This window comes from Rhinatrema bivittatum, chromosome 7, assembly GCF_901001135.1.
Source record: "Rhinatrema bivittatum chromosome 7, aRhiBiv1.1, whole genome shotgun sequence".
In the NCBI taxonomy this organism is placed as follows: domain Eukaryota; kingdom Metazoa; phylum Chordata; class Amphibia; order Gymnophiona; family Rhinatrematidae; genus Rhinatrema; species Rhinatrema bivittatum.
Window position 1 is genome coordinate 179,416,500 of NC_042621.1, and position 14,235 is coordinate 179,430,734.

The window sequence follows — 14,235 nt, forward strand, 5'->3', positions numbered from 1 at the left end:
TCATAATGTATTTGAGAGAAAGTATGCCCATGTAGTATGCCCATGTAGTATGCCCATGTAGTTTACAGCAGAAAATAAAAAAGGAGGAAGAAACAGCACCATATGAGCCAAATAAAACAAGCAAAGAACCAAATATAAAATAAGCAAATTTAAAAACAGAAATGTGACAGCAGAAAAGACCATATGCTATTTAGTCTGCTCATCCACATCTATTCAGATTTACAATCCCTATCACTCCCTCAGATCTTCTACTACATTTTTCCTATGCTTTGTCTTCATGTACTATCCTCGTTTTTACCATCTCCACAGGGAGACTGTTCCATGCATCCTATAAAGAAAAAATTTCCTTAGATTACTCCTCAGTCTACCCACCAACCTCATCACATGATACCTCTTAAAAGTGTTATACATGGAAAGGTTAAATACAAAATAAAATGCAGTTCAAGTACTGGAAAAACGTTTGGTTTATGTAACATCTTGCAAAAGCTTTAAAAAAAAAAAAAAAAAGCACACAACTGTTTCTACTCATTCTTTCAAATGTTAGTATATGATATGTTTGGTATATAAAAAATGCTTAAATAAATAAATAAAATAAATGCCTATAATCTACAGAAATAGCAAACTAAACCACTCTGATATTATTTGGAAATATGATATAACAAATTAAGCCACCCAAGAACAGTCTTAGAACCAAAATGTTGACACATGCATGTATATTAAATAGGGATATGCACCGTCATTACAGTCGTGTTTCGTTTCAGCACAAGCTAATGTAACCTAAATAAAACACATCCCAAAACATGTTATAAAGAGTATACACAGAGCGATCAAGCTGTAAACAGATTACATTATTTATATTTGGTTATCCATCCACTAATCACTAGTCCTTTAGGATTACTATAAAACTCTCTTCTAAATGCTTGCTCTCAGACCTGCTTGAAATCACTAAAACGCGTGCAAAATATGGCAGCCAGATTTTCAAACTTTTTTTTTTTATGAACCATCTACATGCCAAGCTTAGTATTCATGTTGCCCATAAACACGCAAATCGAGCGATTCATTTAGGGTAGATGCATCACATGTGCTGTATGTCTGACTCCATGACAGTCTTTCGTTACGCAGCCACACCCCATTTTGAAGAATTTTCAGTAGAGGCCCCTATCACAGCCTCTGTTCCCTAACCTGAGTTTCAAGCCTTAGATTTTAAACTTGCAGGCTTCAAACCAAAGTTACACTAAACTTAAAGAACTCCCAAGATACATTACTTGAATATTCTTTGCCATTTACAAGTAACAGCAAAACAGGTCTCCATTTTTTAAGTGTTCCTGCTGAACCTTATAATGAATCAGTAGCAGTACATGGGAGATCTCAGTGACAGTCTTAAAACTATATCTTGCTCCTCAGGCCAGAAGGGATGGAAGGAAGCAGTGAAAGCAACATTTACAGCCTTTGAAAGGGAGGGAGTTCTAGTCTTCATATAACAAGGTCACCTACCATCTGGCTTAAAGGTCCATTTATGCTGAATCTTTTAGAAACCAGAGGTTTGCCACCAGCAGAAAACCTCGAGTAAGCTAAATTCAGCCTTTCAACAGTTCCTTCAATCTATATAGTGTTTTGATGCCTCTACAGGAAAGCTTCTATATAGACTCTCTGTGCTTCAAGCCCATCAGCCTCTTTTCTCAGCTACAACTCATCATAAGTTATTTGGGCATGCCATATGGCATCAGTTGATCAGAACACTAATTACATGGATCAATGTTCTACAGCTGAGATAGCACTATTCAGAATAAATAGTGTTGCACAGAATTTCCAGGAAGCATACAAAGGGGAGAGAGAAGCAGGTCGTTTAAGGGCAGAAGCTCATTAAATAAAGGCTGAGCACATAAGAACATTAAAAAAAAAAATCTTAAAAACAACAGGCGCCAACAATAAACACTGGATGTAGAGGGAACAGAAGAGGAAGAGGTCTTTGATGAAGTTTGATATTAAAATAGTTTGTGAACGTGTACTTTTTACATGTTTAAGGGTAACTAGGATAAAAGCTGCTGTACCCAGTAGCAGTGTTCTACATAATAAATATTCAGTATTTGATTACCTTTACTGTAAGTTTACATTGATCTATATACAGTTAACCAATAAAAATTTTTGAAAAAAGAAAAAAAGCTTCTGAAAGAGCAAAAATCTTAGTAAAGAGATAATTAAACCTCCAGCATTCTATGCTACCACATCATGTCATCTTGAAGACAGAACGCAACTATACAGTAAGTTATAAAGAAAAATTCACTTCCCCCTGGGCATTCAACTAATGATAGGGCGACAGCTGATACATGAAAATTATGGAGCTGTCATATCTGAAAGATAATTAAAGTCGAAAGTTATAACTCAGAATAATTTCAGGAATGCTAAATCCAGTTACATATCATAAATCAAGATTTTTATATCCAAGAGGGAAAAAAAGTTTAAGGGAAGGACAAAAAAAGTTTTCTATTTCAATCAGCACAAAAATAACGATAGTATTTATAAAAAAGAGAACGCTTTAGGTTTGCTCTGATCTTTACCAGACTGCTAGCCAGTTCAAAGTACATTACTAACCTGAAGACAAAATCATTTTAAACATTTCTATTTTCAGTTGTCCCAGTATTTTCAACGCATGACTGCTAGGGTCACAGGTCCTGTCCGAGCCGTAACAGGAGTGTGCTCGCACGAGAGGGGCGGGGGGGAGAGAAGAGTGCCAGAGAATCGGAGGAGACTACCACGAAACCAGCAGACTACTGATTGATTTCCAAACTACACAACAAATAGTGTTCACGTTTGAATCTTCACTTCTCTGAAGGTTTAAAAAAATTATGTTAATTTCTAAAACTTCTCTAAAAGTACAAAATAAAAAAAAATATTTTATCACCAGCTATACTCTTTGGAAAGACACAATTACAAGTTTGGTTTTACCAAGTATACGCTTTCTACGCTAATAAGGCATGTAAAATCTGTATAAACAGACCAGAAATGAAACATCTACCATATACATGTGAACACATTTTTAAATACAAACTACACTTTAAAAAAAGATCTTAGAATTCACCTATTGTAAAAGAATGCAGCTAGCTAGCTAGCTATTTTCGCTATTAAGGTTATAGGAAAACAAATCTCACCAAGTCAGCATACTGATCTTGTACTAGCATCTTCAAGCAGAAAGGAAACAATTTAGTTTACCTTAAAATCGGCATAGTTAATATGATCACTGAACAAAATCTCAGACAGGATAAAAAGTGCCCAACTGCTCTCCTGCAACCCCGAAACCTTGCAGCGTGCTTTTTGGCAGCCGGAATGTATCAAGTTTCACCAGGAACCGGAAACTCCTCCCCCATGCACTCTCATTGGTTGGAGGCTCAACGGGGTGGCACACTCCAAAACTAGAATCCCTATAGGGGAGGGCTTAGCCTAAACTGCAAACAGTGCGACTCCAGACTGTACGTAAAACCGAAACCCGCACAGTAAAATAATCCAAATTAGGCGCCCCTTTTCCCACCCCTCACAGTTTTCACGCTTGCTTGGAACGACGGACAAGTTAATTGAAATGCATTTATAATGCTTTTGACGGCTATAAGGACGACCCCCTGACGTCTTTTTTCATGGATGATCCTAGGGGCTCTGTAGTTTTGCATAGAAATAGACCTCATGTCCACGATTGCAAAGAACAGGTCAACTCCCTCGCTGGGGTAAAATGGCAAAAGCAAGCTGAAAGTAACGTCCGATTTTTATTCCTGCTAATTAAACTTTATACAACATGGTTTTTGTCACGCAGGGCCCTTCAGCATATGAAAAACAACAACAAAAAGCGGCCAACGTAACCTTAGAGTCTTCTGTCCCACACATCATGTTTAATTAAATATTCCACAATAAAACTTCAAATGCATGCCTTCTGAGCTTTTAGCTAAGATCTAACCGAGAGTGAGTGCTGAATTAAGGACTTCCCTTCTTGGGGAATACTGAGATCCTGTACATTATGAATGCCCTGTCACTCAACTCCACACTGGGAACACATTTATGGCAATTGCCAAAGCAAGACGCTTAAACGTCCTTCTAAAATAAGTATAATAAAAATATTTCTGTGCTTCATTACATTTTAAGAAAGTAAATACAAAAAGGTACAGTCAAAATTTGGATTAAAAATCCTATTTATCCCTGTTTTTAAAGTCACATTTTGTGTTACGTCAACATTAGTATAATTTTTAAGGCAGTAACTGCCATTTTAATTATGGTAGACTTTACACCTTCTTGCAATTGAAAAGCCCTCCAAAATGGTTAAACAAGATTCTGTGTCTGGAGGAAGACCCTGTTCCAACTGTTTCTGTGTTGTTTTCTGCTAAGATTAAAGATTTGAAGTCGAGCTCTACCCACAAGTTTCAAATACTATTAAACAATTTTTCTATCTATGTTGCTCTCCTGAAGTCAATAATAAATTAATATCCATCTACAGATCTGGAAAAAATATAAAGATTTAGGTATGTCGATAAGTTTATAATGGTGCTGGTGTCTTAACACATCAAGCTATCACCGTATGTAAATTTGGCTGCAGTGACATGTAGTGATATTCATGGTACGGAATTCTGTAAATCTCCACCCTTCACACCTCTCCTCCACTACACCCACTCAGCCCTTCATCTCAACTTCATTGGGTAGCATTCCCCATCAGTATCCTGGGCTGTAGCTCCCTTCCCTCTTAACAGCTTTCCCCTCAACCTCCTGCCTAACACCTCTTTTCTAGCTTTTCCCACACATAGCCCCTCTCTGGCTCCTCCCTACAAATTGCCTCTAACCCTCTCTTGCCCCTGTCCCCCCACCCCCGTCACCCCTTCTTATGATCAATCCCTCTCACACTTCTCTCTAATCCGCCCCTAACATCCTTTTCTAGTCACTCCACCAGCCCCATCATTGCTTCTGTGGCTTCCTTGCCCGTCAACTGCACTCCACCATCCCCAACCCCCTAACTCCCCACTCTGTATTAAACTCAATATTCCAAAACAATCGCTAAATAAAAACAACACTTTTCAAAACTGCATCATGGTGATACTATAAAAGACCAGAATGTCAAAATACATTAAGGCTCCCTCTGACTAAAAAGCCAAATCTTTAATTTCCATCCAAACAAAGGATAAGTCTTAACTTACTTCACTATCGCTGGACGTAAATGCCACAAACCAGTGCTTCTCAACTCAGTTCTCAGGGCACATCTAGCCAATCAGGTTTTCAGGATATCCACAACAAATATGCATGAGATAGATTTGCATACAATGGAAATAGTGCATGCAATTCTCTCTCATGTATATTCCTTGTGGATATCTTAAAACCTGACTGGCTAGATGTGCCCCCACGGACTGAGTTGAAAAGTACTGCCATAGACTAGGAACTACTAATAAAGCCCTCTCCCTGCTTTTAATTAGATGCACTGCTTTTATGGAGGATATCGCTAATCTTAGAGCTTGACAAGAAGGTAAAGCATAAAACAGTTAATACAGTGTTTATCACATAATTTTAGGAAATTTTGCATAATTATCTCTAGGATAATCTGTTAACAGATAACTTTATCCATGATGCTCACATGAGTTAATTACTTTCTATATTCTAGAAGTAGATGCATCATTTTATATATTTTTGGAGTGAAGCACAATTTCCAAATCCATGACCATTCTTCCAGATTCTTCAGGTCCCTTTTCATTTTTTTCTTCATCCCTCCAAGTGGCATCTGTATACAGACATTTTTCCCTCTACATTCTTTTGCAACATCACTAATAAAAGATATAGAAAAAATGTCCATAGCACCAAGTATGATGTACCCCATTGGTCACTTCATCATCGGGATGGACTTAATTAACTGTCATCCTCAGATTTCTACTGTTCAACTATGGTCACCCAGACAACCTAAAATATTTAATCCTGGTGCACCTACCAGAAGTCACCCAGCACAGTGTTAGCAACTGGGCATCTGAGAAGGTAAAGATGTAGCTGGTGGATTCTCAGCTGCAGCCCACTGGAGATTGGAAAGTCAGGGTAGGTAGCAAGGGAAGCAGGGATTTGTAATTGGGGGGGGGGGGGGGAGGTGAAGGATATGAACATAAAACTGAAAAGGGGGGAAGTAGGTGGTGGAAGAGGAGGAAAGCAGCCAAAAAATGCCACATAAAAGAAAAGAAAGTAAACCCCATAACACAAAGGCCCATCATTGCTGCTCCTCCACAAAAAAAATAAAAGCAAAACAAAAAAAAACAAAGCAAACCAAAATGAAAACAGAAGAAGAATAAGCAAAAATAAAAGTTAGTAAATAAAAACAAAAATAAATTTTAAGGGGAAAAAATATTTTCCCCTGTCTTCTATATATTTCAGCTGGCATCTAAGTATGCTAAATATTTTTCAATCCTGGAATTTGTTTTCACATGACCTCCCCTTTCTAAATGCATGCTGTATAGGATCCTGTAATTTCTTTGCTTCAGGGTACTTCATTATGCTTTGTTTTAGTAAGATCTCCATAGCTTTAATTCATACTAGATTGGAGGGCTAGTGGATGCATTAAGTGGATGCCTAGAATGGCAGAGGCCTGGGACAGTGCCTGATGGCATTTCCTGCATCCTGCCAGTATGGGCACAGAAAAAGAAGTGGGATCCTGGGCCCATGCCAGCAGGATGAAGATGTCACTGCTGCAGTAGGAGCCAGCTATAGCAGCTGCAGAGCTGGAGTGGAGCAGTGTTGGGGGCTGGGAGGCTGAAGATAAGATAAGCAGGATCCTAAGCAGCATCTGGCCCAAACAAAGAACAGGAGCAGCCTCAGCCTGCACAGCAAACCCCACACACCCCCCCCCCCCCTCCAAAAAAAAAAAAAAAAAGAGGAAGAGTCCTATGGGCCCCACTGGCTGAAAGAGCAGGCGGCTGCTGCTGCTGCTGCCACCACTTGTGCTTCCAGAGGTGGAGAGAGAGCGTGAGTGAATGTAAAGAAAGTTTGTGTATGTAAGAATCACCACTGCCCCACCCTCCCTCCTCCATTACATCTAGAAATTACATCGACCCAGAAATCTTTTTTTTTTTTTTTTTTTTAATCTTTATTAGGGGTTTTTTGGGGGGTTTTTTGTTGTTTTTTTTATTTATGAAGACCATTTTTACAATCAAAAAAAAAAATAGGTGATTACACAGGACTTTCTAGTTCACACCACAGCAAGACGTTTTCATGAAACCATTGGTTCACCACAAGCAGACAATTACCCCTGATGAAGCTGCAGCTCCGCAGTGAAACACCGGCCGCTGTCGGGTCGATTACATTAGGTCAATTGAATCACAGTGTCAGAGGATTCTTGTAAACAGTTTTGAGGCTTTCAGCCGTATAATTATACTGCAACTTTAGATCCTTGACTGGATTTCTGGGACAGACGCAGAAATATAATTTCAATGTAACAGGCGGGTCTCGCCATGAGAGTTGGATGATTCAACACTTGAGAAAATTATATCATCTTGGCATATCATATACAGCCGCCTAGCTGCAAATGATGGGCAGACCGGACGGTTCATGTCCAAGAGATTGAACATGTTGACAGGCTTGCTGATGCGGCACTTATAAGATTACACAATTTTACAAAAATTTTTTTAATACATTTAACAAATATTTGGTTCAAGCTGTGCTATAAATAATTCTTAAGAGCCTTTCGTTTTTTCAATAAGAATATAACATACATATCAATACTTTACCTTAGACTGTACTTTGAATGTCCTCCTACATACAAAAATCTGTAAATGCATAATTTTTAATTGTGTGAGGAAAAGGGCTGGGGTTGGGAGGGGGGGGGGGGGGAGCAAGTGCAAAGCTGTAGTGTTTGCCTAGGGTACTGGCCCTTACTAAATGCAACATTAACAGGTAAGTAAGTACCTGCCTCTTCGAGTTCAAATTTTGATACAGTGGGAGTACAGCTGCTCTTCTAATCCCTCTATACCATTCCAGGTCTTGAAACACAAAATGAACATAGCTGGAAGGAGTACAGGGAGCACTGTGACTCATTTCAGTTTTCTGTTATGTTGGCAATCAGTATACTCTTAATTATTTGAGTACTTCCTCCTCTCTAAATAGATCTGTGATTACATAATCATTCATGCCTCAGTTTCCTCCCTTGTGATGATCACCTTCCTTCTCTTCTATAAACAATAAGGCAAAGAATTGGCTTAATAGTCGTCTTCTGTTGGACCCTTCTTTCCCTACTACCCCACTTTTTCCTTTATTATTCCTATCTGTCTTTTCATCTTTTCTATACAGTCCAGATTTAGCCGCTATCCAGTTGGACAAGTTTTCCAGATAAACACAACCAGCTAACTTATCCAGGATATTCAGCGGCACAACTGTGCCGCTGAATATACCAGGATAAGTTGGGAAACTGATAAAATGAGAAAAACAGTTGGAAAAAAAGTGAAAGGCGCAGCTACAACGGTTACGAGTGTACAACAGAGGACTGGACACTGTCAAAAAATACTATTTTAGAAGCACAGTTCAGATGTATTCCACGCATTAAGAAAGATGGAAGGAAGGCCAATCGATTGCTGGCATGGTTAAAAGGTGAGATGAATGACTATTTTAGCCAAAAGATCTTCCTTCAAAAATTGGAAGGATCCACCTGAAGAAAACAGGAAAAAGCATAAGCACTGGCAAGTTAAATGTAAAACAATGATAAGATAAGGTAAAAGAATTTGAAAAGAAGTTGGCCATAGAGGCAAAATCTCATAATAAAAAAACTTTTTAAAATATATCCAAAACAGGAAGCCTGCGAGGAAGTCTATGGGACCATTAGATGAGTGAGGGATTAAAAAGGGCATTTAAGGTAGATAAGGCCATCAAGGAGAGACTAAATTCATTCTTTGCTTTGGTGCTTTCCCCAAGGAGGACGTTGGGGAGATACCTGTTCCGAAGACGGTTTTCAAGGTTGATGATGCAGATGAACTGATCCAAATCATGGTGAACCTGGAAGATGTAGCAGGCCAGATTGACAAACTGAAGCTTAGCAAATATCCTGGACTGGATAGTATAGATCCCAGGATTCTGAAAGAACTCAAAAATGAAATTTCAGACCTATTACAAGTAATTTGTAACTTATTAAAATCATCCATTGTACCTGAAGACTGGAAGGTAGCCAATGTAATAGATATATAAAAAGGGATCCAGAGGTGATCTGGGAAACCACAGACTGGTGAGCCTGACTTCAGTGCAGGAAAAACTATGGTAATAAAGAATAAAAATCACAGAATATATAGACAGACATGATTTAATGAGACAGGCTACCATGGATTTACCCAAGGGAAGTCTTGCCTCACAAATCTCTAATATTTTTTTGAAAGGTTGAATAAGCATGTGGATATAGGTGAACCAGTAGAGGTGGTGTATTTGGATTTTCAGAAGGCGTTTGACAAAGCCACTCATGAGAGGCTTCTAAGAAAACTAAAAAGTCATGAGATAGGAGATGTCCTTTTGTGGATAATAAACTGGTTAAAAGACAGGAAACAAAGTAGGATTAAATGGTCTGTTTTCACAGTTGAAAAACAGTGGAGTGCCTCAGGGATCTCTACTTGGATCAATGCTTTTGAATATTTATTTATTTAGTGTTTTTTCTATACCGGCATTCGCGATATGGATCACATCTTGCTGGTTTACATTTAACAGGGGGTGTAAAATGAAGATATAATAAAATAAAACTATAACAAGTGCGGAAACACTGAAGTTACAATAAAACAGGGATGTTCAAAACTGGGAGCAGAAGAAAAGGCGAGAGGAATTTAACAGAAAGAGCAATTGTTTACAATGTTCTAGGAATGTCTGACTGTGCTTGTGGTTGACTTAAGGTTCAGTTGGGGTCTGGAAAGGCTTGCTATATATATATATATATATATATATATATATATATATATATATATATATATATGATCTGGAAAGGAATATGACGAGTGAGGTAATCAAATTTGAAGATGATACAACATTATTCAGCGTAGTGAAGTCACAAGCAGATTGTGATAAATTGCAGAAGGACCTTGCAAGGCTGGAAGATTGGGTGTCCATATTGCCCCCTGATTATATCACCTGATCAGGGGTGAAGAGCCAGCATGCGACAGCAGAGATGCCGCGTGTCGGAGATGCATGCGCTTCATCGTGCGTACTAAGAAGCACGACAAAGGAGCTCCTTTGTGTGCGCTGAGTACTCTGCAACTGTAATGGTCAAAACTCTTTTTTGTTTTGCCATACACTATTCACTGGACAAGGAAGATATGGAGAACTTTCTTCCTTCGATATCCACAAAAAGTTTCACCGTCATCTTGCCTAATTCAAAATTCCTCTAAACTGTTCTCTGATCATGTTTTTTCCAGATGCCTTGCTTTTCTTAATTAATGTACAATCCATCAAAAACAAGTCTCACTTGTTAAATGATTTCTACTGTTTCACTGAATCTTTGTTACTAGACTCCGACCTTTTTGTCTTAAATCAAATCTGCCCTCTAGGCTATTCTTTTGTATCACAACCTCGCCCTAAAAGACAAGGTGGTGGGCTACTTATCTTATACAAAAGTTATTGGTGTGTTAACTTTGAACAACTTAATGGTAATTCTTCCCTGGAAATGTTAATTATTTCTTCAAATCATTTTTCTATTTGTTTAGTCTATGCCTCCACCTAAACTTTTACTTTCTGATTTATCTTTGAGCAGTTACTACTCTCCAGATTTGATTTAAATAAAATGGTCATTCTAGGCAATTTCAATTTACATATTGATGCATCTCCCATCTCTACTCTTTGTACTCTGTTTCTACAGATACTACTTTCTCTTGGATGGTTTCAAATTTCAGGCTACTACACACAAACCTGGCCATACTCTAGACCTTGTGTTTGATTCCACTTGCTCATACTCTTCAAAGACTTTAAACATTTCATCTGTGCTGTGGTCTGATCATTAATCAAAATTTCACCTCTCTCTAACCCTAAAAAACATTATTTACAGGCATTGGTTTCTTGCTCTCGTCATGGCATGATTGATACCGCTTTATTCAATACAACTATCTCCCCCTCTTCTCATGAACATGTCCTTTGTAAACTTCTCTCATGCATTACTTCAATGGAATTCCATTTTAGATTCAGTGCTTGATGAAATAGCTCCCCTCCAAACTATTAATTTTCAAAAACCCAAACCTCCTCCTTGGCTCATGTCCATGCCTATTAAAACTGCCCAGTAATCTCTCAAAGTGTGGAATGCCTTTAGAGGAAGGCTCCTACCTCTGAGCATGCTCAAGCCTTCTGCTCACTTTTAACTAATTATCAAACTCTTATCAATCTTGCCATGAAGGAACACATTTCTCAATTTGTGAAATAGGTTTCAACCCTAAAGTTTTATTTTCCATCTCAGAGTTCCCCCATTGATTCTCCCCCAGCTGAGTCATTTTTAATCTCTTTCAACCTAAAAGTTGAAAAAAATGTGCATTTCATTCTCATCAGTACCAAACTGGCATACCAATCCCTCTCCGCAAACCTCATCCCTTTAAGGAAAGCTCTGACTTTGTGCCCTCTACAGAGGTTGAGAGCTTTATAGCTAAGTCTAATGACACTTTGTGTCCTTTATCTCATTGCCCTTCTTCCCTTTTTAAAGCCTCAAGAAATATCTTAGCTCCAATTTTCTCCCAACTTATCAATTTGTCACTCAGTGAAGGAGTTATCCCCTCAACCTTAAAAAGAGCTGTAGTTCGCCTGCTGCTCAAAAAAGGTAATCTTGACCCCACTGATCCTAGCAACTTTAGTCCTATATCTGCCTTGCCATTTTTTTCAAAAATTCTTGAATCTATTGTGTTGTGCCAATTAAGTGATCACCTTGAGAAATCTGACCCCCACCAATACTGTTTTCAGCACTCCCTCAATACTGAGCTCCTACTGCTTTCCCTTACAGACACCTTAAGGAGAGGAATTGACTCGAGCAACAAGTTCTCCTTATCTCACTAGACATTTCCTCTGCATTTGTCACCATCGATCATAACCTTCTTCGCTTTCAAGAATGGGGTCTCTCTGGTAATGTCCAAAACTGGTTCCAATCATATTTTTTTTTTTTTTAAAAGGTAACAGATGCAGATAGATATTTCTGAAAAATTATAGTTTATTGAATGATGTAAACCTCGAAGATTAGCTCTGTAGAGACGCTGCAGAATGAGCAGCTTAATAATTTAGTGGTTCTCAACCTTTTTTCAGCCAGCACACACGACAGATGGTTCTCACATGCGTGACACACTTAACATGTGACCGTCACGGGACTAAATGTAAATATACATTCTGCATCCTCAGGAACCCCCTCGACACCTAACAATGGGTGCAGAGCAGAACTAGGGCATTACCCATACAACTCACCATACAGAAAAAGATATTCTGGTTCTGATGACATCTCAGTAAAAGCAAAACAAACTCCCTTTACTGGCAGGCACAATAGCCCTCCTTATGAAAAGACAGTAATTTACCACTAATGCATGTCCTATTGAGAAAACACAACAAATAAGATTGATACAAATGCCTATATGCTAGTAAAAAACCTCACATCAGTCACATACCCAGAACCGACCTTCACCAAGAACAGAAAGACCACAAATTATAAATATGGAGACAGAAACTGGAATGGAAAACCAAAAAAGCCACTCTACATGCAGTGCAAACCTGGAGAAATGGAAAGAGAAATATAGCCCCTAACATAGTCCCAGGATCTGCAATAATGCACACAAATTAATCTGCACAAAGTTACACCTGTATTATGGACCACACTCAAACAGCAACAACCCTACCTATGAAAAGGCAACACTACAAATATTTAACCAGGCCCTAAACACTAATACACCTCCTATTAGGAAAACAGAACAAGCCAAGCTGCTACAGATCCCCATGCAGAAATAATTGTAAAATTACACTAATAAATGTTACAAAACAGCTGATGAACAGAATAACATCCAACAATTAAAAACTCATAAAAATTAAAAATTGTCCAAACATCAATAAAATATTACAAAACAGCAGACACATCATATAACACCCAATAATTAAAATGGCAGTCAATCAAGAAAAATAAACTTAAAAAGCCACCTTTGTTTACCCTCTCCAGCAACTCTCCTACTCCTTTCCCTTGCAGGCCAATAGCACACATCAGAAGCAGCAGTGGCTGCTGAAGCTCTGTCCCCACAGTCTTCTTCCTTAGGATCCACAACCAGTCACCTCCCTGACCAATCTATGTCTCTCTCACACACACACACACACACACACGTCACCTCCCTGACCAATCTGTGTCTCTCACACACACACACACCAGTCACCTCCCTGACCAATCTGTGTCTCTCTCACACACACACGTCACCTCCCTGACCAATCTGTGTCTCTCTCACACACACACACGTCACCTCCCTGACCAGTCTGTCTCTCTCACACACACAAGTCACCTCCCTGACCAGTCTGTGTGTGTCTCACACACACACACACACACACACACACCAGCCACCTCTCCCTGATCAGTCTGTCTCTCACACACACACACACCAGTCACCTCCCTGTCCAGTCTGTGTTTCTCACAAACACCAGTCACCTCCCTGACCAGTCTGTGTCTCTCACACACCAGTCACCTCCCTGACCAGTCTGTGTCTCTCACACACACACACCAGTCACCTCCCTGACCAGTCTCTCATCCTCGCACACACAGTCACCTCACTGACCAGTCTCTCATCCTCGCACACACCAGTCACCTTGCTGACTAGTCTCTGTCTCTCATAGAAACACATCACCTCCGACCAGTCTCTTTCTCACTCACACACATGCTCTCTCACTTAAATACAAGCTCTCAATCACACACAAATGCTCTTGCTCCTATTCTACCACACACATAAGCTCTCACTCACGCACCCAGGCACCTATTCTACCACAGGCACACAAAGCTGCCACTCACACTAACACACACAAGCTCACGTGGAGCCTCTTCTCATTGCTTGGCCCAATAAGCCTGGCCTCCGCTCTTCATCCCTGCTGGCCTGGCCTCTGGCGGCGGTGCATAGCGTATCTCCACACTTCAGCTGCCCCTGGCCTGACCTCCAGCGGCGGCGCACAGGGTCTCTGCACTTCAGCTGCCGCCGGCCTGGCCTCCGGGGGCAGCGCGCAGCATCTCTCCACTCTTCGGCCCCGTCGGCCTGGCCTCCGGCAGCGGCACTGCCCTGGCATCGG

The 14,235-nt window shown here is 39.7% G+C and overlaps 1 protein-coding gene across 6 annotated transcripts in view; it reads right to left on the minus strand.

Annotated features, from left to right (window-relative positions):
* The window catches only part of ADK (adenosine kinase), a 1,085,903-nt gene that overhangs the window by 1,015,776 nt on the left and 55,892 nt on the right, over window positions 1–14,235 (minus strand). The window contains exon 1 of one of the 6 annotated variants that reach the window (XM_029609559.1): window positions 3,211–3,362. The exons of 4 other annotated variants lie outside the window; for them this stretch is intronic. In XM_029609559.1, the coding sequence (XP_029465419.1) occupies window positions 3,211–3,224 (14 nt within the window). In that variant the 5' untranslated portion in view covers window positions 3,225–3,362. Of the gene's footprint in view, window positions 1–3,149; window positions 3,363–14,235 lie in introns of those variants that run through there. One more of the 6 variants, XM_029609560.1, reaches the window with a different exon arrangement.